The sequence below is a fragment of the Ovis canadensis genome, chromosome 4 (genome assembly GCF_042477335.2).
Source record: "Ovis canadensis isolate MfBH-ARS-UI-01 breed Bighorn chromosome 4, ARS-UI_OviCan_v2, whole genome shotgun sequence".
Classification (NCBI taxonomy): Eukaryota; Metazoa; Chordata; class Mammalia; order Artiodactyla; family Bovidae; genus Ovis; species Ovis canadensis.
In genome coordinates this window covers 110,223,562-110,248,593 of record NC_091248.1, presented here as the reverse complement: position 1 = coordinate 110,248,593, position 25,032 = coordinate 110,223,562, and the positions used below count along the sequence as shown (strand labels likewise).

The window sequence follows — 25,032 nt, the reverse complement described above, 5'->3', positions numbered from 1 at the left end:
AACTTGGTGCTTTGGTTAAAAAAAAAAAAAATCAACTGACTGCATATGTAGGAGTCTATTTCTGAATTTTATTCTGTTCTTTTGATCTATTTGTCTATCCTTAAGGCAATACCATACCCCTGTGATTACTATGGCTCTGTACAGAGCCCTGAATTCAGGTAGCAAGTATGAGACCGTCAACTTTTTTTTCAAGATTATTTTAGCTAGTCCAGAGTCTTCACATTTCCACTGAATTTTAGAATAAGTTGGGATACTGACAGAAACTGCAGTTTAAATTGGTTTAATATAAACCAATTTGGGGAGAATCGGCATCTCAACACTTTTACAGTCTTTCAAACCATAAATGTGGTTTATTTCTCCATTTATTCAGGTGTTGTTTAATTTCTTTTAATTACTTACTTCTGTATATTTGATTATGATATTAATATAAAAATTTAAAAATTTTCATTCTCTTTTTTTTTTGAAGCAAGGAAAATGACTTTATGTGGAAAGTCATCTGACCAAGAAGATGGCAGGTTAGCACCTCAAAATACTCATCTTATCAGGGTCTGGATGCCAGGTTCTTTTTTATAGATCAGAGAGAAAAAAGCAGTGAGGAACTAAAGTGAAAAGGCAGAATACAGAGAGAGTAAATAGTTCATTTCTAAGTGCTCATTGCTAGTATAACATTGGAACTGCTTTTTAATTCTATTGGCCTTATATTCTGTAAGCTTGTTTAATTCAGTTATCTTAGTATATCTTTCGTAGACTGCATGATGTTTTCTATGTACACAATAACGTCATCTAAAGATGCAAACGGTCTCACTTGCTCCTTTTAAATCTATATGCTGTTTCTTTCTTTTCTTATTGCACTAGCTAGTACTTCTGGCACAATACTGAATAGAGGTGTTGACAGCAGACATCTTTTCCTTGTCATAATCTTAACGGAGAGGGTTTAATGTTTTATAATGAAATGTGGCACTAGCTGTATATTTTTCATAAATGCCCTTTATGAGGCTTATGATTTTTTTTTTAATCCCAGTTTGTTAAGAATTTTTATAATGAATGGGTTTTGGATTCTGTCAGATGCTTTCTTCACTTATTGAGATGATCTATGGTTTTTCTCTTTCATTCTGCCAACGTGGTGAAATATAGTGACAGATTTTTAAAAGTTAAAACAACATTGTACTCTAGCATAAACCCCCCTTGGCCACTGTGCATTAGCCTTTTCATACTGCTGGATTCAAGTGGCTAAAACATTCTTAAGAATTTTGTATCTACATTTACAGGGGTATTGGTTTGCAATACTTCTTTGCTTCTAATGTCTCTTTTGAGTTTTCTTACCAGAGTTAAGCTGCTTCCTAAAAGGATTTAGAAACTGTTTTGTCTTCTGATATCTAAGAATCTATACCAAACTGGCATTTTTTTCTTCCTTAAAGTGTTGATAGAATTTACTGATATAACCATCTAGCCCTAGCATTTCCTCTATTGGAAAGTTTTCAATTACAAATTCAACCTCTAATTCCTTAAGATTTTCTAATTCTTCTTGTTTTTGTAAGTTGTATCTTTAAAGAAATTTGTTCATTTTATCAAGCTGTTGAATTTGACAAGTTGTTTATAATATTTCTGTAATATACTTTTAATGTACAGAGGCTTGTAATGATTTCCCCTTTTCATCTGTAATGTTGATAATCTGTGTTTTTATTTCTTTTCTTGATAACTCTTGCTAGAGATTGACTAACTTTAGTTACTTTTTCATAGAACCAACATTTCACTTTTTACATTTTTTTATTATAATCCATTTTACTAATTTCCTATATTCTAAACACTTATTTGGGATTAATTTGTTCTTTTCTAACTTCAAAGATGAAAGATAAACTTCATAGGCTCTATGTAGATGCGGGGGGGTGGGGAACTGTTATTTTCACTATTCAATTAAGTAAGTAGTGCTGATATGTACTGGCCTAGAATTTTAACAGGTACCAAGCCTACTCTAGTACTCTTGCCTTTAGAATCCCATGGATGGAGGAGTCTGGTGGGCTATAGTCCATGGGGTCGCTAAGAGTCAGACACGACTGAGCGACTTCACTTTCATTTTTCACTTTCATGCATTGGAGAAGGAAATGGCAACCCACTCCAGTGTTCTTGCCTGGAGAATCCCAGGGGTCGCACAGAGTCAGACACGACTGACGAGACTCAGCAACAGCAACAAGTAGCAGTACACAGTCTGAATAAAGTCAGACCTCTCCTTGCAACTCCAGACTTGAATACCCAACTCTCACTTCAACATCTCGAGTAGGCTATTGCATAGGCATCTCGAACTGAACACATGAAAAATTAAACTCCCAATTCGAGTCAGAAGTCTCCACCTTCTCATTTCATCCGACAGTAACTCCATCCTTTAGTTTTTCAGGCTCAATACTCTAGAGTCATTTCTTTCAACCCTATATCCAATCATAAAATGTTGTTGGTTCCACCTTTAAAATATATTGAGAATCAAAGCTATTTTACTCATCATTTCTATCATTACTATTCTGATCTGAGCAATATAGTCCCCCTTGATTAGATTTATACACCTCCCTCAGAGCTCTCTTTGCCTCCATCTGTGTTCCTTTTTAGCCTATTTTGAATACAGTAATCAGTGTGACCTAATTAACACATAAAGCAGATTGTATCACTCCTCTGCATGCATAATACCCTGATCTGGCTCCCTATTCAGAGTAAAAACCAAAGTTCTAACAATGACTTACGAAGTTATTTATAATCTGTTCTGCCAATAGCTGTTCTTACCTCTCTGCTGCTGCTGCTAAGTCGTTTCAGTCAAGTCCAACTCTGTGCAATCCCAGAGACAGCAGCCCACCAGGCTCCCCCGTCCCTGGGATTCTCCAGGCAAGAACTCTGGAGTGGGTTGCCATTTCCTTCTCCAATGCAGGAAAGTGAAAAGTGAAAGTGAAGTCGCTCAGTCGTGTTCAACTGTTCGCGACCCCATGGACTGCAGCCTACCAGGCTCCTCCGTCCAAGGGATTTTCCACCTACCTCTCTGACCTCACCTCTAATTACTGTCTCCTTACCTCTCTATTCCAGCCACAAGGGGTGTCTCCTTGATGTTCTAAACAAAGCCACATACTCTCATCCTAAGGTCTTTGTTCTAGCCCTCCTTTTGCTAGGAATTACCTTCCCCAAACTATCTACTTAGATCACTCCCTCATAATTCTTCAACTTTCTGTGCACATCTGATTTCTAAATGAGGTCTACTATGATTACTCTACTTAATAGCCACAACTGTCCAATTCTTACCCCTTATATTTTTAATTCTGTTTAACTTTCCTATAATCCTTATCAAATTCTAATGCACTATATTTGTTTATTTAATATGTTTATTGCTCCTCCCCACTAGCTTGTAAGTATCTCCTGGGCAAGTATCTTGTTTGGTTCACTGGTGTCTCTTGTATGCCTGGCATATTGTAGAGACTCTACACATCTGTTAAATAAATGACATCAGTACTTCAGAAGCTCAGTAGAAGATAATTAATACAAAATGTGCAAAACTGCCTGAAAACTTGTTTTTCTCGTTCCTTCTTTATTATAGAACTCTCTCTAAAAAATGGTAGAATCAGTTTTAGGCAACCTTTTCTTGGCCCTTTCCTAGAAAAAAAAAATATAATTTTCATAAACTTTATTATAATCTCATCACCAATTTAGAATCCACGTTCTGGAGACTGAAGAAAGCAAAGAACCATTACTGGGTACATAGTTGACAGTCTACCAGCATTTTCTCACTAACAGGCACAATGATGATTCAAAAAAGGGGGAGAAAAATCTAAAAACCATTTTTGAAAGTGAAAGTCACTCAGTCATGTCCAACTCTTAGCGACCCCATGGAATATACAGTCTATGGAATTCTCTAGCCCAGAATACCAGAGTGGGTAGTCTTTCCTTTCTTCAGGGGGTCTTCCCAACCCAGGGATTGAACCCAGGTCTCCTGCATTGCGGGTGGATTCTTCATCAGCTGAGCCACAAGGGAAGCCCAAGAATACTGGAGTGGGTAGTCTATCCCTTCTCCAGTGGCTCTTCCCAACCCAGGAATCGAACTGGGGTCTCCTGCACTGCAGGAGTATTCTTTACCAACTGAACTATCAGGGAAGCCAATTGCTGATAAAATCATTTAACATTTTGTAAAACATACACAGAAAGCAAAACCAAGCTACTACAGAAAATGAACAGCAGTATAGGCCTTTTTCAATAAGGGGAATGATTTCTTACAAGGAAAAGTGAAGATCTACATGCCCCACTAACAAATACTGTAAGCACATATACATACTGGAGCTGTCACCAAGGGATTTCTTTCCCCAAACAAAATCTGGCCACACATTTTTAAACAAAATAATAAACTTACAGATCAGCAATCCTCAATGTTTTAGATGTGTTTTCAGTTTTCCATTATAAAAGAGTAGACAGAGAAGAATCTTCGAGTGTGGGTATTGTTTTCAAAAAGTTTCTAAAGTGATTCTGATGCTGACACATACATGAATAAAAAGAATAACATCACTTTTTCCTAACTTCTACTCTATTTAAGAAATAGAATGGAAGTCTGTGGCATACAAAATCATAATTTGATAGTCTTCAGGAAAATAGAAACTCATCATCAAAATTTTTAATATGACTATTTGAACTTGAGATACCTCCCTGTCCTGGTTTTTCCCATTAGCTTAGCTTTAAGAACAAACTGTCTGTTTTCTTTGGCCTACTTGCAGCTCACACAGCTGAAATTATTTACTTTGAAGTATTTTGTTTTGGTTTGGTTTTTAAAAATAAGAGAAAAATGAGTGTTCCCGGATTATAGCCATTTTAGACAGAGTATAGTGAAAACACAAGAAAATCCATTTATCTCCCAAACATACAAGTCTAACAAAATGAACAATAATGCACTTTTCACAACTATCTTCAGCTTATTAATATAATTCATAACAGATTAATCTAAATATATTCTGCTACTTGGCAAAATCATGATTATTGTTATAGCTAATCTGTGCCCGACTCTTTGCGACCTCACGCAGCACGCCAGGCTTCCCTGTCCTCCACTGTCTCCCAGAGTTTGCTCAAATTCAAGTCCGTTGAGTCCATAACCATCTCATCCTCTGCTGCCCTCTTCTCCTTTTGCCTTCAATCTCTCCAAGCATAAGGGGATTTTCCAATAAGTTGCCTCTTCACATCAGGTGGTCAACTTATTGGAGCTTCAGATTCAGTATCAGTCCTTCCAATGCATATTCCGGGTTGACTTCCCTTAGGATAGACTGGTTTGATCTCCGTACAATCTAAGGGACTCTCAAAAGTCTTCTCCAACACCACAATTCAAAAGTATCACTTCTTCAGCACTCAGCCTTCTTTATGGTTCAACTCTCATGTCCGGACGTGACTAGGGAAAAACCACAGCTTTGACTATATGGACCTTTGCTGGCAAAGTGATGTCTCTGCTTTTTAATACCCTGTCGAGGCTGGCCATAGCTTTCCTTCCAAGGAGCAAGCGGCTTTTAATTTCATGGCTGCAGTCACTGTCTGCACTGACTTTGGAGCCCAAGAAAATAAAATCTGTCACTGCTTCCACTTTTTCCCCTTCTACTTGCCATGAACTGTTGGGAGTAGATGCCATGATCTTTCTTCAGGGGGTTTTAAATTGTGTTTTGCTGATCCTCCACCTGCTGAAGGGCTGTAACCAATACTGAGTAAGAGAACTGGGGCTTATTTTCATCGTAGGCAACTATGAAAGAATATTTATTTGTTTTGGTGCCAAGAACATGCAGGCTCTTCTGCTTGAAAGTACAATGAACCTGGTGCCTGAAAGTCATTCGACATTAAATCTGAAATCTGTGTCAATGCTGAACAGAGAAAAACACTGTGTGATGTTGCTATTATGAAGCCAAAGCACTGCAACAGCTAACAGGGAAACAGATGAAGGAAGGGAACCACATATGGTCACCAATTCTGAGAATGAAGGTAAATGGACTGCAGTTCAGATGCTGTTGAATGAAGCATGAACAAGAATAGCTGGTGAAAGGAAGAAGTGACAAAAGGAGTCTTAGAAGTTAGCAGGAAGAAACGTTAGTAAGACCATGAAACTCACAGCAGGTGTATTCACATAATAGGGATAAGCAGATACACCCTAAGAATATTCTTACAAACAGCTGCTTCCGTCCCACGTTATGTATCAAAAGAGAAAACCGAAAAGTAATGATCTGTTACTAATTTCTCAAGCTTAGGGGCTACTGATGAACAAAGCTTGAGGCCTATAGTAAAACTGTAGTGCTACAACATTCATATAACTAAGTATCAAGCCAGCAAAGATGTTATTCCTACCAACCTCTCTTCACTCTCTTCTTATATTAAAGGAGAGTTTTCCTTCTTCTTTTAAGGGATTTTGGAGTACCGATAGAAAAAGTTTATACTGAACGTTACATAACCCTTAAGTAAAAGAAGCATGGAACTATGGTAGAAGGAAAATTTTCTATTTCCTTCCCAATACAAACACTAATGTATAAGTTACAACTTCATACCTGGAATTCTTTTCTGAATGGATCACAGGTTTCTGACTTGAATCTTACATTATTAAATAGAAATATGTCTATTCAATTTCTATTTCATCTGCTCCATACCATTTTAAAAATATTTAGTGTTATCATATATTCCTTACTTCCCTTTAAACACTCAAGAACAAAGTCAACAAATGTAAGTTAGAAACTTTTAAAACGTTCAATTTCTGAAGTTTATTATCACCTTTACCTCTTTAGTCTCTTCTGGGTCTGAATGATCCACCGTTATATAAAGATCATTTTGTAAATATTTCAGAGCACTAAGGGGATCCATTTGGGCCTTTTCTTCAAACCTAGAAAATGCAAACAAGAATAGTAATTGCTTTAGAGTTATGAAAAAGCATCAGAAATGTCTTTCAAATCTGGAGTGAAATACTCTGTATCTGAGGAGATATTGTGGATATACAAAAAATCTGTGTTTAAGAATCCAGAAGTAAGAATACTGCCACTTATATAAACAGTGTACATGTGGAGCCTCTGGAAACAATGGTAATGCCAGGCTGTGGTGCTAGAGACTAGATAAGAACATATCCTACCCTACTCTTAGGGACTTCCCTGGTGGCTCAGACAGTAAAGTGCCTGCCTACAATGCGGGAGACCCGGGTTCAATCCCTGGGTTGGGAAGATCTTCTGGAGAAGGAAACGGCAACCCACTCCAGTATTCTTGCCTGGAAAATCCCATGGACAGAGGAGCCTGGTAGGTTACGTTCCATGGGGTTGCAAAGAGTTAGACACAACTGAGCAACTTCACTCATTCACTACCCTCTTCTTAAAACTATAAGCTAAGATTAAGTCAACTTCTAACACAGTGGATGTATCAAATATTTTTTATAACAGAACTACAGAACAGTCAAGTGTGTTTCATAAAAACTTAAGTAGGGATAAAATAAAAATACTTTCCTAGATTTGCGTCACATACTTTCCACTGGAGGTGTTTAACAGATACTTCAGAAACCAAAATGACTATAGTTTCTTTTAATGATTAATTATTTTTTAATGAGACTACTTTCACATCTCAGTCAGTAATAACAATAACAAAAACAACTGTACTAACCATTTATCAATTGTTTGTGCTAGATACTATATCAAGCATCTTATATATATCATTTCATTTATCCTCACATAACCTCTATGACAAGTTGATGATCATTTAAAAAGCAAAAGAGATGAAGAACTGTTGCCCAGTAAATGAATTTGGCCATGCTAAAACCTAGTAAGCAGCAGAAACAGAATTAAACTCAAGTTTCTCTGATTCCAAAGCAGAAAGGAAACAACGAGCTCTCCTAAATTAAAAGTCTGCTTCAACTATATATTTAAATAATGATAATTCCTTTTGTAACAGAATTATATATGGATTTATTTCCAAAAAATTGGTATGCTTTTCAAAGTATTATACAAAAGGAAAAAAAAGACATTACATTTCATTTGGAAAAGGAAAATAGTAATGAGCCTTTTATGACCATGTTCAGCTGACAGCATCAACAATTTCCTGTGTTTAGAACTAACCTCAGTGAAAGGGTACCTGCAAGGAGGGGCAAAGACAGGCAAAATATTACAGTTTTCCTGTATCAGATAATACCCTGATTGTCACCAGCCTTACAACCCTCAGATGCGAGTTTTAGTCATGTTACACTACCATCCTGTCCACAATGAATTAGTTTTGGCACCTGAACCAAAAGCAGTCATCTTGAGCTTGCTGAGCCATTTATAAAGTGGTCTGGCAAAATTCTTTCCAGGATACACTCTCCAGGGAACTTTCTCTAAGATAAGATCTTAGAGAAACTGAATGAGAGATACACAAGAACACAAAAACACAAATCACAGAAGGCAACAGGTAGAAATGATAGATCCTTTCCCTTCTATCCTCTCCCTTCCTACCTAGCTACCTACCAAAGCCGTAAGGGAAGACAGAGTCAGGAAGTAGAACAAGAAAACCAGACAGAGAGAAGCAGAAAGAGAAAGGCTCAATTACAAGGAAAGTTACTTCAGTAGCTTCTAGCTAATCAGAATTGTCTCAGTATCTTAAACAATTCTTCATTAGGCCTCAATGTTCAAGTGCTAAGAAAGTACTTTAATTCTCTGGATATACTCTTTCTTTTCCAGTGAGATACTCTAAGTATGTCTTTATCCTTTGTAATCTGATAACTTAATCACCACATATCTATGGTTCTATTAAATAAATCCAGCAAAAGCATCCATTTTCCTGGAAGTTGTGTTTTTCCTAAGCTTTTTTGGTTAGCCTGCTAAAACTTATTACTGGACTTATGTCTGCCATCTAGAATTATATTTCAGCCAATAACTGTGCCCTCTACCTAAAGGAACAAGGGACTAATCCTATCAATAACGGTTTTCTTTTGCCCCTTTCTATCCCCCAATCATATATTTGGAAACTTGAATGTTACAGAAGAGTGGCACTTTATTTTCTGTATCATGTGGCACCATTAAGAACAAAGACACATTCTTGGCAGTCAACACAAATTTGTCTCCCTCCAAATTTGTATTTTAACTAAAATTTATATTTTAACTAAATAGTAACAAATTTCAAAGGCTTATTATTTGCTCAATCACACAAAACTGTCTTTCAACTTCAGTCACTTTATTTCATGAATCACACTCACAAGATTTGCTAGTCTTTCATCATATAATTACAAATTTAAATAATTTGTTACTGATTATTATTTTCCTTATTCACTTTCATGCCTCACTTTGTGCATTTACTAGCACAAGTCACTAACAATGATGCTTTGTATCTAAAACTTAAAAGATGCCATAATATTTCATAGTATTTCAGATTCCCATAAATTGTCATTTTGCCTGCCCACTGATAGATTTTTAAAGGAGAAAAACTGCCAAAGATCAAAAATAATGTAGCCTGCCAGACACCTCTGCCCATGAGATTCTCCAGACAAGAATACTGGAGTGTGTTGCCACTTCCTTCTCCAGAGGATCTTCCCGATCCAGGGATCGAACCCAAGCCTCCTGGATTGCAGGTTGATTCTTGACCATCTGAGCCACCAGAGAAGCCACAGAGGAGCACACAGACTTACATGATAACATTAACCACACTGTTATTTCTGTTATTTATAACTGCAAGTAAGTTAGAAATAATCTAAATATTCTACAAAAGGAGACTAGTTATGTAAATTACACAGAGTAGAACACTAGGTAGCGATTATATTTACTAATGTAAGGAATAAGATGTTTATAATACATCACTTATTAAAAGAAATCAGATTCAAAGCAAGATGATTCCTCTTTTTTAGTTAAAGCAACAAAAATTTCTTTGTGCACCTACAGTTCATGGGATACATAACCAAAATATTACTTCTGAATGGTGGGATGAGGGATGATTCAACTGCAGTGGAGAGAGAGGACTTTTTTATCCTTTATTAACCATGTATTACTTTTCTAATTAAAGGCCAGAGGGGAAGTATTTACAAGTAAATTCCAATTCTTTTCATATAGTACTAAACAGCTCTTTTAAATCTCTAGTGGGCTTTTGGTCAGGAAATTTTTTTCAAAAACCAAACTCAAAATTCTAACTATAGTTGTTGTATCTGATGTAGGGAAGGAAAAAAACAAAAAACTGACTATGATTTTCCCAAACCTGTCTTATCCCTTTAAAAACAAAGTTTAACATTAAGTAAAATACAAAGGAACAAAATTTTAGCAATGCAAAATAACATTAGCCAAAGGAAAGTTATGACCAACCTATCCATATTGAAAAGCAGAGACATTACTTTGCCAACAAAGGTCCGTCTAGTCAAGGCTATGGTTTTTCCAGTGGTCATGTATAGATGTGAGAGTTGGACTGTGAAGAAAGCTGAGCGCCAAAGAATTGATACTTTTGAACTGTGGTGTTGGAGAAGACTCTTTGAGAGTCCCTTGGACTGCAAAGAGATCCAACCAGTCCATTCTAAAGGAGATCAGTCCTGGGTGTTCTTTGGAAGGACTGATGCTAAAGCTGAAACTCTAATACTTCGGCCACCTCATGCAAAGAGTTGACTCATTGGAAAAGACCCTGATGCTGGGAGGGATTGAGGGCAGGAGGAGAAGGGGACAACAAGAGGATGAGATGGCTGGATGGCATCACCAACTCGATGGACGTGAGTCTGAGTAAACTCTGGCAGTTGGTGATGGACAGGGAGGCCTGGCGTGCTGCAATTCATGCAGTAGTAAAGAGTCGGACACAACTGAGTGACTGAACTGGAACTAGACTGGAAGGTACTTTAAGCTTAAATGTTGCTAATAAGACAGAATGTTGCTATCCATCCAATGTGATAGTTCAGCCCCTTTCTCCTACAGATTCTACAGGAAATACTTAATTCATAGTAATGACAAAGCAACAGAAGCACCTCATATCTCTCATCAATTTGTTTCTTAAGCACAACTTGTGAAAGCAGAGTAAGAAATAACAGGTAAACATGATATGATAAAGAAATAAAAATCTATTTTATACCTACACAGAGGTTTTAATTTTATTCTATATATTAATAAAATATAATACATAATTATATAATAAACATATAAATACACATAAGTATGCATGTCTGTGTATATACATATGTGTATGAAGTGGAAGCGGCGGTGGTGGTGAAGTGGTAAAAACTCTGGAGTCAGAATACTCAGGATCAAATCCTGCTGTCACAGCTGAATGACCTTAGATGAGTTACACAATCCACTTAAAAATGGCTCCATTTCCTCTTTTACAAAAAGAGTAACTCTAACAGTAACTTCTCCACTGACTTATTGTGCAAATAACATGCAGGCTTTAGCATACAAAAATTGTTCATCAGTTCAGTTCAGTTCAGTCACTCAGTCGTGTCCGACTCTTTACGACCCCATGCATCACAGCACGAAGGCCTCCCTGTCCATCACCAACTCCCAGAGTTCACTCAGACTCCATCCATCACTCAGTCTATCGAGTCAGTGATGCCATCCAGCCATCTCATCCTCTGTCGTCCCCTTCTCCTCCTGCCCCCAATCCCTCCCAGCATCAGAGTCTTTTCCAATGAGTCAACTCTTTGCATGAGGTGGCCAAAGTATTAGAGTTTCAGCTTCAGCATCATTTCCTCCAAAGAAATCCCAGGGCTGATCTCCTTTAGAATGGACTGGTTGGATCTCCTTGCAGTCCAAGGGACTCTCAAAGAGTCTTCGCTAACACCACAGTTCAAAAGTATCAATTCTTTGGCGCTCAGCTTTCTTCACAGTCCAACTCTCACATCCATACATGACCACAGGAAAAACCACAGCCTTGACTAGACAGACCTTTGTTGGCAAAGTAATGTCTCTGCTTTTCAATATGCTATCTAGGTTGGTCATAACTTTTCTTCCAAGGAGTAAGCATCTTTTAATTTCATGGCTGCAATCACCATCTGCAGTGATTTTGGAGCCCCCAAAAAATGAAGTCTGACACTGTTTCCCCATCTATTTCCCATGAAGTGATGGGACCAGATGCCATGATCTTCATTTTCTGAATGTTGAGCTTTAAGCCAACTTTTTCACTCTCCTCTTTCACTTTCATCAAGAGGCTTTTTAGTTCCTCTTCACTTTCTGCCATAAAGGTGGTGTCATCTGCATATCTGAGGTTATTGATATTTCTCCCGGCAATCTATGGTACCTATTATCATCATTAAAAGCTGTCTCTCCCCCCAAACTGTAAATTTTAATTACAATCTAACACTATTAGCAACCAAGGGAACAGATGTATTTTTCTACATTTTTCAGTAGCTTATCATTTGCTAAGGCTAAAAAACAAACAAGACTGAGGAGATATATATGAAAATGTTTGATTACATGATTTTGAAATTATATTGCAAAAGTAATGATGCAAAACTATAATATTTTAAATTGTATTCTGAAACATCAAAGTATAAAGAGAGTATTTAGTCAACTATATCATCATATTTACTGTTAAGAGAATCAACAATAGGTCAGTCAAATGCCAATAATTCTAGAAATGATATTATTTGTCGTGGGTTAGGCCTTGAGTTACTTGAAGGTAAGTTCATCATGTTCATAGAAACTTTTTCCATTATTTTGACAGCTGCAATATATCCTTGCTTATCTTTAATAACTTTTAGCATTAAGATCTATCTTCACTTTGTACCTTTCTTTAAAAAAGAAAGAAAAAAATAAGGAGAGTAACAGGGCATTTACAAAAGTCACGATCTTCACAATATTTACACTGTCGTGTCACTAAATTTCCAAAGATAAAGTCACATCTCCAAAGCTTAGGTAATATCAACAATAGCTGATTATGCTAAATGAAAGTTTTTAGTGAATTATTTTTATACCTGTGTTTTCTTATGAGGTACTTGCAATGCCGCAGTAAGTAATCTTTTGAAGGCCTACACAATTTCAGTGACCAGAAGTCATCTAATCTCATCTTTGGGGAGCATGATTTTCCTGGATTCCCACCAAATAAATAATGAACCTATAATAAATAAAGCAAATCAGATATTTTAAAAATGCATGCATACTCAGTAAAGTCGTAGTAAAATTTCTTCATTTTGGTAGTAGTGTATAACATGTAACTTGTTTAGCTTTACTCATACAAAAAAACTAAAACATTCCTGCATGTCTACCAAAGGCTTCCTCTGATTTTTCTCAAGTTTTCATTTTACTTTAAAGTACTGTAATTACTTCCTTAAATGACATTTCATGTTAAAGTAAGCTGTATTACCACAGTTACACTGAAAATGAAAGACAGAAAAATAGAGCAATGGTAGTAAGAAGCTATTCTAAGATACAGTTTGCTTAGGCAACAAATAATGGGGATTATCAAGTTAATCAAGTGTCGATCATAATAAAAAATCATCTTTTAAAAAAACTGACACACAAGTTGAATTACTGAAGGTCAAAAATAGCTAGAAGTTTAAAAATTTTTAGCATCTTAACTTTTGTTGAATATGTTTCAATATGAATATAACTGAATATTAGCCCTAATGTTGAATATTAAATGAGATGTACTATTTGTGAAATAACTTTTAAAATATTATTCTATCATATAATTAATACTGTTAGATAGTTAGAATAGGAAACAGGAGTCCAATATAGCAGTGGCTAAAAGACAAAGAAACGAAAAAGCCCACAAAAACAGAACAAAGGAAGTTCCAAGGACTGGAGTGAGAACCTCAGGTGAAGCAAACAGCCCTCCTGGCTAGCCCAATTTACACAGGGCAGGCTCAGGGGGAGGAGAAAAGTCATATAAAAAGAGGAGTCAAAATTGAGCCCAACGCTTCTTTTGGGTTGGCCCACCATCACTCCTAGAGGATGCATTTTCCCTTGCTTGCCAAATAAAACTGAGCTGTAACTGAGCTGTAGCACTAGTCCACTGCTTAAACTGAGCTGTAACCAAGCTGTAACACTGGTCTGCCACTTCAATTTTTGCTGTGGCAAGACAGAATGAGGAAATTACACGCTCCCCTGACAATACCACACAAGAAATGTGAAAGGAATGCAATAATGGCATAATAACACTATTAAAGGTTTAGTAATATTCTGTATTCAAAGTGGTAAAGCATTTTTTGATATTTTGAAACATTTATAATCAGCAGTGTTATACAACAGAGATATTATTTCTATCCTATAGATGGGAATTCATTTAACCTTCACTTTGGGAGACTCTCAGAGAAAGGGGTTTTAGTTATTTGAATGGTATCATTTACCTAAAGATCTCAAATGATTGAGAATTTAACAGAGAGAATACGGTTCTGTCAGGAATTTACTATATAATCTGAGCCCAATCATTAAACTATATGTAAAGTTTAAGGGAGAAATACCTAAAGAAACCACACTAAACACTTAGTGACACGAAAACTTCAGAATTCAGAACTATTTTCACAAGGCTGATGGAATAGATATGTCAATCATAGGGAAAATAAAGATTTCTTACACAATGGGAAAATCTAAAATCAGGAAGTTATATATATCTTTTCATATCATGGAAAAAGGTATACAAGTGCTGAAAACTGTGTATCTTCTACTTGAATATTCATATTATAGAAACAATAGGCCATGCTATATATCAGATCTATGCAGCTAAGAAGCAATAGCCACTGGCCATTTTCATAAGAAATGTGTCAGGAACTATGGATTATGCAAAAATGTTTATTCTTTTAAGGAATTTCAGGGAGAAGTGATATCTGTGCTACATATTCTAGTAAATGTTGGTTATTTTTATTCAGATCTACTGAAAATAATCAGAAACAGTTATTTTGAGATTCTTTCTGATTGTACATCATAGAAAGTTTACCGGTCAATGTAGTTAGGATACCTTGTGTAATTCATCATATACAAGCTGATGGGCAAATCTTGGACATGGTTCTTCCTCCTGAAGACTTTTACTTGGATTATCCTTTGCAGCTTGATCATTCTTATAGACACAAGACCTGCAAGACATTGCTTTTAAGGCATTCTATCCTAGAAAATTAGCAGTACACATAAGGTTAATATAATTGTAGCAAGCAAATTAATGCAATGTCTAATTACCAACAAAAGATTATAAATTTGTTCACATCAAATCTTAAAGTTCTGGTCACTCTCATATAAAATAATCCGAATTTGTTAGAACTGAGTTCTGAAGTTCTTTAATGTCCATCAAAATCTCATTTAAGAACAACCTACTTTGTGTTATGAAATAGGATCAGCATATATGAAGGCTTAAACCAAAGGTTGAAAGAGATGATATCATATTTATCTATTATAAAATAAAAACTCACAACAGATTGCTTTCATTCTTACTATAAATAAATGTCCTATTTAGAAGATAACAAATCCCTTAGTTGCCGAGCATCACCTTCCATTACTGAATGGAAGTTCTCAGAAGTTCCTCTGTTCTGGAGAATATTCACTTAGGTAGTACTACAGAACATTAGAGCTGGGTCCTCTAGGTCAGTGTTTTTCAAAGAAAAACGTATAGCAGTTCTGTGAGGTGCTCTGTGACAAAAGGGTCCTAGGTTTGAATATGCTAAATAATAATACACCCCTTCTCTCAATCTTGCTCTAGTCAAACTGCTTCACTTCATAAAAACTAAAAAAGGCCTGGGAACATTAAAAATACATTGTTCTCAAGTTTACTCATCTACATGGTAGCAAAAGCTAGACTAAAATATAATTCTCCTGATGCTCAACCAGGAGATATCTACTAACTGAAAAATTCAGAGGTAAAATCCATTGCTGGACATCATTGTAAACATGGGCACCAATACTGACTCTTCCAATCCCTAATACTGATATTAAAATACATGACATCGCAAACTAGGTAAGCCTTCTACCTCCCTCTTCTTCTGAATAAACCAACAACCTCAACCTCAACCTCAAAGAAATGTTACACAGGGATTTCAACACAGACAAGAGCTACTTACCAACTATTTCTTACAATATCATAAATCCAGAATGAATTTCTGACATTCTCTTCCCTCTTTTCCTTGTCTTTGCTGAGTCCAGATAAGACATGTATTTCATTCAGCTCTGGATCAATAGTTGCTCTCTGTGTGAATCCTGTCATTGGAACTATAAATTGAAAGAGAAAATAAGAGGACAGTGTTAATATTAGGTAACAGGTTAGTACTACTTCAGCACTTACCTTCTAACATATGATATAACTTTTATATTAAACAACAATCAAGTGTTTATTGCCCTCTCCTCACTCTAAAACATAAGCTCTATAAGGGCAAAGGTGGTTTGGATCACTGTTTTGTTCCCAGTACCTAAAACAACTGCCAGGCATGTAACAGTTACTCAACTATTTGCTGAAATAAATGAATGATAACTATCAGGATGGAGTCAGAAGGAGAAAAGAGGTAGAACAAGTGTCCAATATAATTATTTTTATTGAGGGAAGGGGAAATGCTTTATTTAACTGATTTATTCTCTTGACTGGTTCTAATTTAATAGCAGAGACAAAATATTTCAATCTTGACTAAGAAAAACAAAAATTTGACACACAGGTTTGTTTAATAAAGTCAAAGTCATCTAAAATACCTGTTCAAGACATATAATGAAATGACAAAGTTTCCAAGAAAAATACATATTTGGGGGTAAAATATGCCATTTTGTTTTCCAGAGTGGTTTGGACTCCCTCAGTCAGTCAGTTCAGTCGCTCAGTCGTGTCCAACTCTTTGCGACCCCATGAATCGCAGCACGCCAGGCCTCCCTGTCCATCACCAACTCCTGGACTTCACTCAGACTCGTGTTCATCAGGTCAGTGATGCCATCCAGCCATCTCATCCTCTGTCGTCCCCTTCTTCTCCTGCCCCTAAACCCTTCCAGCATCAGAGTCTTTTCAAATGAGTCAACTCTTCGCATGAGGTGCCAAAGTACTGGAGTTTCAGCTTTAGCATCATTCCTTCCAAAGAAATCCCAGGCCTGATCTCCTTCAGAATGGACTGGTTGGATCTCCTTGCAGTCCAAGGGACTCTCAAGAGTCTTCTCCAACACCACAGTTCAAAAGCATCAATTCTTTGGCGCTCAGCCTTCTTCACAGTCCAACTCTCACATCCATACATGACTACTGGAAAAACCATAGCCTTGACTAGACGGACCTTAGTCGGCAAAGTAATGTCTCTGCTTTTGACTGTGCTATCTAGGTTGGTCATAACTTTTCTTCCAAGGAGTAAGTGTCTTTTAATTTCATGGCTGCAATCACCATCTGCAGTGATTTTGGAGCTGAAAAAAATAAAGTCTGACACTGTTTCTACTGTTTCTCCATCTATTTCCCATGGAGTGATGGGATTGGATGCCATGATCTTTGTTTAGAGTCAATTTTATGAGAAAATATTTTCCTGAGAAACCCATTAAATGAGTGATGGTCATTCTGCAATACCCAGTAATTTGCAAAACACTGATATGGCAAATGCAAATCTTCTCACTATGGTTACTTGGAAACATTCAGTTCAGTTCAGTTCAGTAGCTCAGTCGTGTCTGACTCTTTGCGACCCCATGAACTGCAGCACGCCAGGCCTCCCTGTCCATCACCAACTCCCGGACTTCACTCAGACTCACGTCCATCGAGTCAGTGATGCCATCCAGCCATCTCATCCTCGGTCGTCCCCTTCTCCTCCTGCCCCCAATCCCTCCTGCCCCCAATCCCTCCCAGCATCAGAGTCTTTTCCAATGAGTCAACTCTTCGCATAAGGTGGCCAAAGTACTGGAGTTTCAGCTTTAGCATCATTCCTTCAAAAGAAATCCCAGGGCTGATCTCCTTTAGAATGGACTGGTTGGATCTCCTTGCAGTCCAAGGGACTCTCAAAGAGTCTTCTCCAACACCACAGTTCAAAAGCATCAATTCCTCAGCACTCAGCTTTCTTCACAGTCCAACTCTCACATCCATACATGACCATTGGAAAAACCATAGCCTTGACTAGATGGACCTTTGTTGGCAAAGTAATGTCTCTGCTTTTCAATATGCTAACTAGGTTGGTCATAACTTTCCTTCCAAGGAGTAAGCATCTTTTAATTTCATGGCTGCAGTCACCATCTGCAGTGATTTGGGAGCCCCCCAAAAACACCTATTTCCCATGAAGTGATGGGACTGGATGCCATGATCTTCGTTTTCTGAATGTTGAGCTTTAGGCCAACTTTTTCACTCTCCTCTTTCACTTTCATCAAAAGGCTTTTTAGTTTTCTTCACTTTCTGCCATAAGAGTGGTGTCATCTGCATATCTGAGGTTACTGATATTTCTCCTGGCAATCTTGATTCCAGCTTGTGCTTCTTGCAGCCCAGCATTTCTCATGATGTACTCTGCATATAAGTTACATAAGCAGGGTGACAATATTCAGCCTTGACGTACTCCTTTTCCTATTTGGAACCAGTCTGTTTTTCCATGTCCAGTTCTAACTGTTGCTTCCTGACCTGCATACAAGTTTCTCAAGAGGCTCGTCAGGTGATCTGGTATTCCCATCTCTTTCAGAATTTTCCACTTTATTGTGATCTGCACAGTAGTAGAAATATAATTTTGTGATTGACAACATACTTGCCACAGATCTAAAAACAATGTCATTGTTACAGTATTAAATTTCTTTTATACATGAACAAGTATCATACGCTGGAAAAACTACACAAACATCAGCTTGAAGTAAAACATCTCAATCAATCCATAATAATACAGAAGCAGATGCTAACCACACCGATACTCATTTGTCTTTATCTACTTTAGTAGGGTCAAATAATGCAATATTGACTTTTTCCTAGTTTAATTCATCTATCTTTTATATTCATATTCAATAAATTTGTTAGGAATATTTTAGAGACTATCCAAATGTACCCCACAGTAAATATAGTAAAAACTGTATGCACACACACATATGTAACATATGCATCCATAGAAAAATACATTTATCTTAATACACACATACACCATCCTAACCTTAATAATAACCTCAACTCTCATTCTACACCGTTTTTAGTGGTCATGTAAAGCCTGGTATTTTCTAATTAAACCCTGGTAAACTTTCAAAAGTACCTTGGTTCTGATCTGTTCCTCAGATAATCTTGGAAGATAAAACAGTAAAGAAATGAAATCATTTTCATTAATGGTAGAAGCAGAGGACATAACTGCCTAAATTTTTTGCCCTTAAATTTCTTCATTCCATTTAGAATTCTATAGCATAGGTTGACAAACTATGGCTCCATCTGATTTGCTTAGATTCAAATCAGGCCTCAGTCAATCATTCACACTGTGTCTGTGGCCGATTTCACCCCACAATAGCAAGGTTGAGTAGCTACAATGGCAATAATTACAGCTGGTTCTTCACAGCAAACATCTGCTAATCTCTATTCTATAATCTTTTAAAATGCAAATATCAGAGATATATGACTTATAAATGAATGCAGCAAACTGCTTACCTTAAATAAGGACCGACTGAGGAAATGGAAATTTCTGGGTGGAATGAAAATCAGTAGAGTGGGAAAGAGATTTTGAATTATACTAAAACAGGGCTGGAGTCACTAAGAGGACAATAAAGGAGTCCTGGGCTACACAAGGCAAGGAAGAATGCAGAGGGATGTAAGACCAAGTTTTACATGCTTCCTCGTCCATACTGTCACATTTTTACCTAGAAGCAGCTTTGTAACACATGAAAAAAATGACAAGTGTTCCTTCTTAAAAACAAAAGCAGTGGGCCAGTTTACAATACTTAGGGAGGCAAGACTTCCATGTTTACCAAATGTGTATTATAAGAATTATAAAAATTACTTTGATTATAAAGCATATTAGAAAACATATACTTCCCATTTCTTTGCTCTTTCACATACAATATGCCTTTTACTCTATGTAACACTGATTTTTGCATCAGACTTATATATTTAAATCTTTTATTGGCTTTTTAAACAACTTTACTGAATATTAACCAAATACCATGTGATTCAGCTATTTACATAGCTGGTTTTTTTTTTTTTAATATCCACTGTAAAAATATCATCATAATCTAATTTTAGAATATTTTCATCACTCCAAAAACAAACCCTGTACCCATCAGGAGTCATTTCCCACCCCCTTTTGCCCACTGGGTCACAGCATCATTTGACATGTCTACCAACAATGAGTGTGCAGCAGAGACAGGCACAGTGAGAGGATCCTGAGACACAGAGATCAATCAGGAGGCTGTTAAGAATGCAATAGAGTGGAATGAACAAAAGCAGGAAGGAAGTATCAATAAACAAGCATTTATTTCCATCAGCACAGAAATATAAAACTCTCTGAACTGGCTTAAGAGAGACTTGGAATGGAAACTTGTGAAAAATAACAGTAAAAATGTTTCACTGAAATTTTTGGAGGTTTTCAAATATTTTACTCTAAAACATTCAAATGCAAAATCTCTCAAGGACAGAATTTCTACTAATTCTTAAGTTTACAGATCTTTACAAATATAATTTTTATTGCATACTAGTGACAAGAAAAATGTTCACATATAAAATATTTACATACATGTGAATAGAAAAAAATATGAAAGTACATAAAAATAATAGTTACTGGAGAGGGGGAAGTTAGGACATTTTAACTTTCTAACTGTATAATATGAAAACATCCAATATATATTGCTTTTATAGTTATAAGAAAAGAAGAACAATCTAAATCAAAATATATAAAAAAAAATCTGGGTATACATACTGGGAACTTTTAGTAATAAGTGAAAAATTCACACATCCTCTCAAATTTCTCAAGGACAAAATTTTACATTAATATTTGAAATGCTGCTATTTACATGGAAAGATAATTCAGGTTTCAAAAGACAATTTTAGTGGCACTTAAAAAACCCTATGTTTTAAAATCATTTAGTTACAAACTAAAACTAGAGATTAAAGTATTTTTTCTCTAAAAACTAAAAATGAAAACTTATATCTAAAGAGTTCCTAAAATTAAGGGTTAATTCAAACTTACACTGAATGCATCTATGTTAATGGCCTTTCACTTAAATTTTACAAATTGTACTTAAGTTTAATTCCTATTTCCATTCCACTCTACAGACACTAACAATTCAAAGAACATTTCAGTAAGAAACCAATAAAAATAAAGCTTTTCCTCTAATTTGAAGAGATACACCCACCCCAGTATTCATAGAAACAATATTTTCAATAACCAAGACATGGAAGAGATCTAAATGTCCACTAACAGGTAAAAGGATAAAGAAGATGTATGTGTATGTGTGTAGAAATATATATAAACACGACTCCGCCACAAAAAGAATGAAATAATGCCATTTGTAGCAACATGGATTTTGCCTTTTCATACTGTTCATAGACAGATGGGCACAATAAAGGACAGAAACGGCAAGGACCTAACAGAAGCAGAAGAGTTTAAGAAGAGGTGGCAAGAATACACAGAATAACTATATTAAAAAAGATCTTAATGACCCAGATAATCACGATGGTGTCATCACTCACCTAGAGCCAGACATCCTGGAATGGGAAGTCAAGCAGGCCTTAAGAAGCATCACTATGAACAAAGCTAGTGGAGGTGATGGAATTCCAGCTGAGCTATTTCTAACTCTAAAAGATGATGCTGCTAAACTGCCACACTCAATATGCCAGCAAATTTAGAACACACAGCAGTGGCCACAGGACTGGAAAAGGTCAGTCTTCATTCCAATCCCAAAGAAAGGCAATGCCAAAGAATGCTCAAACTATCAGACAACTCCAATCATTTCACATGCTAGTAAGGTTATGCTCAAAATCCTTCAAGCTAGGCTTCAGCAGAACATGAACCAAGAACTTCCAGATGTACAGGCTGGATTTAGAAAAAGCAGAGGAACCAGAGATCTAGTTGTCAACATCGGGTGGATCATAAAGAATGCAAGAGAGCTCCAGAAAAACATCTACTTCTGCCTCAGTGACTACACTAAACCCCTTGACTATGTGGATCACATCAAAGAGTGGAAAAGAGTGGAAAATCCTTAAAGAGATAGGAATACTCAGTTCAGTTCAGCCGCTTAGTTCTGTCCAACTCTTTGCGACCCCATGGACTGCAGGACACCAGGCCTCCCTTCCATCACCAACACCCAGGGTTTACTTAAACTCATGTCCATTAAGTCAGTGATGACATTCAACCATCTCATCCTCTGTCCTCCCCTTCTCCTGCCTTCAATCTTTCCCAGCATCAGGGTCTTTTCAAATGAGTCAGCTCTTTGCCTCAGGTAGCCAAAGTATTGGAGTTTCAGCTTCAACATCAGTCCTTCCAATGTATATTCAGGACTGATTTCCTTTCCTTTCCTTGGTCCTCCTTGCAGTCCAAGGGACTCTCAAGAGTCTTCTCCAACACCACAGTTCAAAAGCATCAATTCTTTGGCACTCAGCTTTCTTTATAGTCCAACTCTCAAATCCATACATGACTACTGGAAAAACCATAGCTTTGACTAGACGGACCTTTGTCAGCAAAGTAATGTCTCTGCTTTTAAATACACTGTCTAGGTTGGTCATAACTTTTCTTCCAAGGAGTAAGTGTCTTTTAATTTTATGACTGCAGTCACCATCTGCAGTGATTTTGGAGCCTGTCAAAAATAAAGTCTGTCACTGTTTCCACTGTTAGAAATACTAGACCACCTTATTTGTCTCCTGAGAATACTGTATGCAGGACAAGGAACAACAGTTAGAACTGGACACAGAACAACAGACTGATTCAAAATTGAGAAAGGAAGTACGTCAAAGCTGTATACTGTCACCCTGCTTATTTAACTCATACGCAGAGTACATCATGCAAAAGACTGGGCTGGATGAATCACGAGCTGGAATTAAGACTGCCAGAAGAAGTATCAACAACCTCAGATATGCAGATGATACTACCCTACTGGCAGAAAGCAAAGAGGAACTAAAGAACTTCTAAATGAAGGTGAAAAAGGAGAGTGAAAAAGCTGACTTAAAACTCAAACATTCAAAAAACTAAGATCATGGCCATCCAGTCTCAACACTTTGTGGCAAACAGATGGGGGAAAAGTGTTAATTAACAGTGACAGATTTCATTTTCTTGGGCTCCAAAGTCACTGCGGACAGTGACTGCAGCAACAAAATTCAAAGATGCTTGGTCCTTGGAAGAAAAGCTATGACAAACCTAGACAGTATATTAGAAAGCAGAGACATCACTTTATCAACAAAAATCCATATAGTCAAAGTTATGGTTTTTCTAGTAGTCATGTACAGATATGAGAGTTGGACCATAAAGAAGGCTGAGCACCAAAGAATTGATGCTTTTGAACTTTAATGCTGGAGAAGACTCTGAAGAGTCTCTTGGACTACAAGGAGATCAAACTAGTCAATCCTAAAGGAAATTAACCCTGAATATTCATTTGAAGGATTGATGTTGCAGTTGAGGTGCCAATACTCTGGGCTCCCTGATGCGAAGAGCTGACTCATTGGATAAGACCCTGATGCCAGAAAGACTGAGGGCAGGAGAAGAGGGAGACAGAGGTTGAGATGGTTGGATGGCATCACCGACTCAGTAGACATGAGTTTGAGCAAACTCTGGGAGATAGTGAAGGACAAGGAAGCCTGGCATGCTACAGTTCACGGGGTCGCAAAGAGCTGGACAAGACTTAGTGACTGAACAATGACAACAGCAACACGGATGCACCTAGCAATTGTTATACTAAGTGAAGTCTTTAGAAAAAGACAAATACCATCACTTATATGTGGAATCTAAAATATGACACAAATGAACATATTCAGAGAACAGGACCAGACTCACAGACAGAAAACAAACTTATGGTTACCAAAGGAGAAAGGGTAGGAAGGGATAAACTAGGAGTTTGGGATTTGCAGATACAAATCACTACATCCAAAATAAACAACAAGGTCCTACTTATGGCACAGGGAACTATATTCAGTATCCTGAATAATCTATAATGGAAAAGGATATGATGGAATCATTTTGCTGTACCAGAAACTAATACAGCATTGTAATTCAATTAAAAAAAATAAAGTTTTTCATATCTACCTTCAAAAGAAGTCTGAATTTGTTATCTCCTTTGTAAACAGAAGAAAAAAAACTTACTTTTCATTTTAAGCAAAGATTTTATGAATTCTTACTAAAGAAAATTACATGTTAAATGTTACATATATACAGAAACCAAAAATTATGGTCTAGCCCTAGTAGGCATTTTAGAGTTGAATTTTTACTACCAACAGCTGCTGCTTATTAAATCAAAAGGTTGGGGCTTTTGGTTTTAGATAGCAAGCTAAACCTTAACCACATTTTTCTTCCTTCCCAGCATCCCACTTGAAATGGCAGAATTCTAGCCAAAAGAAAAACAAAAAAACAGGACTGGAAATGTCAAGAAAGTACCAACAGATAAGAAATTCTGAGGTATCTTGAGAAACAGCAGTTGGGATTATACTGACAAAGAAATCACAGCCAAGGAAGAGAACCCAACCCACTAGCAATATAAGATGGTAAATTTCTGAGTAAATTATCAAATACAAAAAGCAGGAGTGGACCCTGAGAAAGACTCCTGTGGGGAGCTTATAATAAGGACAAAGGGGCCTGAGCAAGAATGAGAGCAGAGCTTTAGTGCCTCCAAATCTTCACCACAGACGCTAGGTGAAGATAGGAAACAAGGCAGCTGTGCTTTGATAACCATGTGCATGTCCCAGCCTGCCTTCCTATCCTCAGTTTATGCATCCTGTAAGAAAGCCTGCATGCATATAAGCTTGCATCCTGTAAGAAAGGCTGCAAAACTGTCAGTCAGAGTCTGGTTAAAGTGAGATGTCTACTGAAAAAAAAAGAGACATACAATGCACAGGAAACCACTGTCAACTACCTTCTTTAACTAATATAGCCCTTTATTAAAGAATTTTGATGTTTAGATAAGAATCACATGATAATATAAGAAAAAAAAATCAGCAATGTAAAGAGAGGGACCTAGATGAACAAACAGAACAACAAGAAAAAATAAATCACAGAAAGGAACAGAACTCTGAAGAAAAAACACAAACTCATTATCCTTGTAGAAAGTAAAGAAAATATTACATGTA

The 25,032-nt window shown here is 36.8% G+C and overlaps 1 protein-coding gene across 6 annotated transcripts in view; it reads right to left on the bottom strand.

Moving 5' to 3' along the window:
- The window catches only part of MKLN1 (muskelin 1), a 377,726-nt gene that overhangs the window by 9,856 nt on the left and 342,838 nt on the right, over positions 1 to 25,032 (bottom strand). For all 6 annotated transcript variants that reach the window (XM_069588394.1, XM_069588395.1, XM_069588398.1 and 3 more), the window contains 4 exons: positions 15,935 to 16,082; positions 14,845 to 14,959; positions 12,863 to 13,002; positions 6,757 to 6,859 (listed from right to left, as the gene is read on the bottom strand). In XM_069588394.1, coding sequence (XP_069444495.1) covers positions 6,757 to 6,859; positions 12,863 to 13,002; positions 14,845 to 14,959; positions 15,935 to 16,082 — 506 coding nt within the window. The remainder of the gene's footprint in view (positions 1 to 6,756; positions 6,860 to 12,862; positions 13,003 to 14,844; positions 14,960 to 15,934; positions 16,083 to 25,032) is intronic.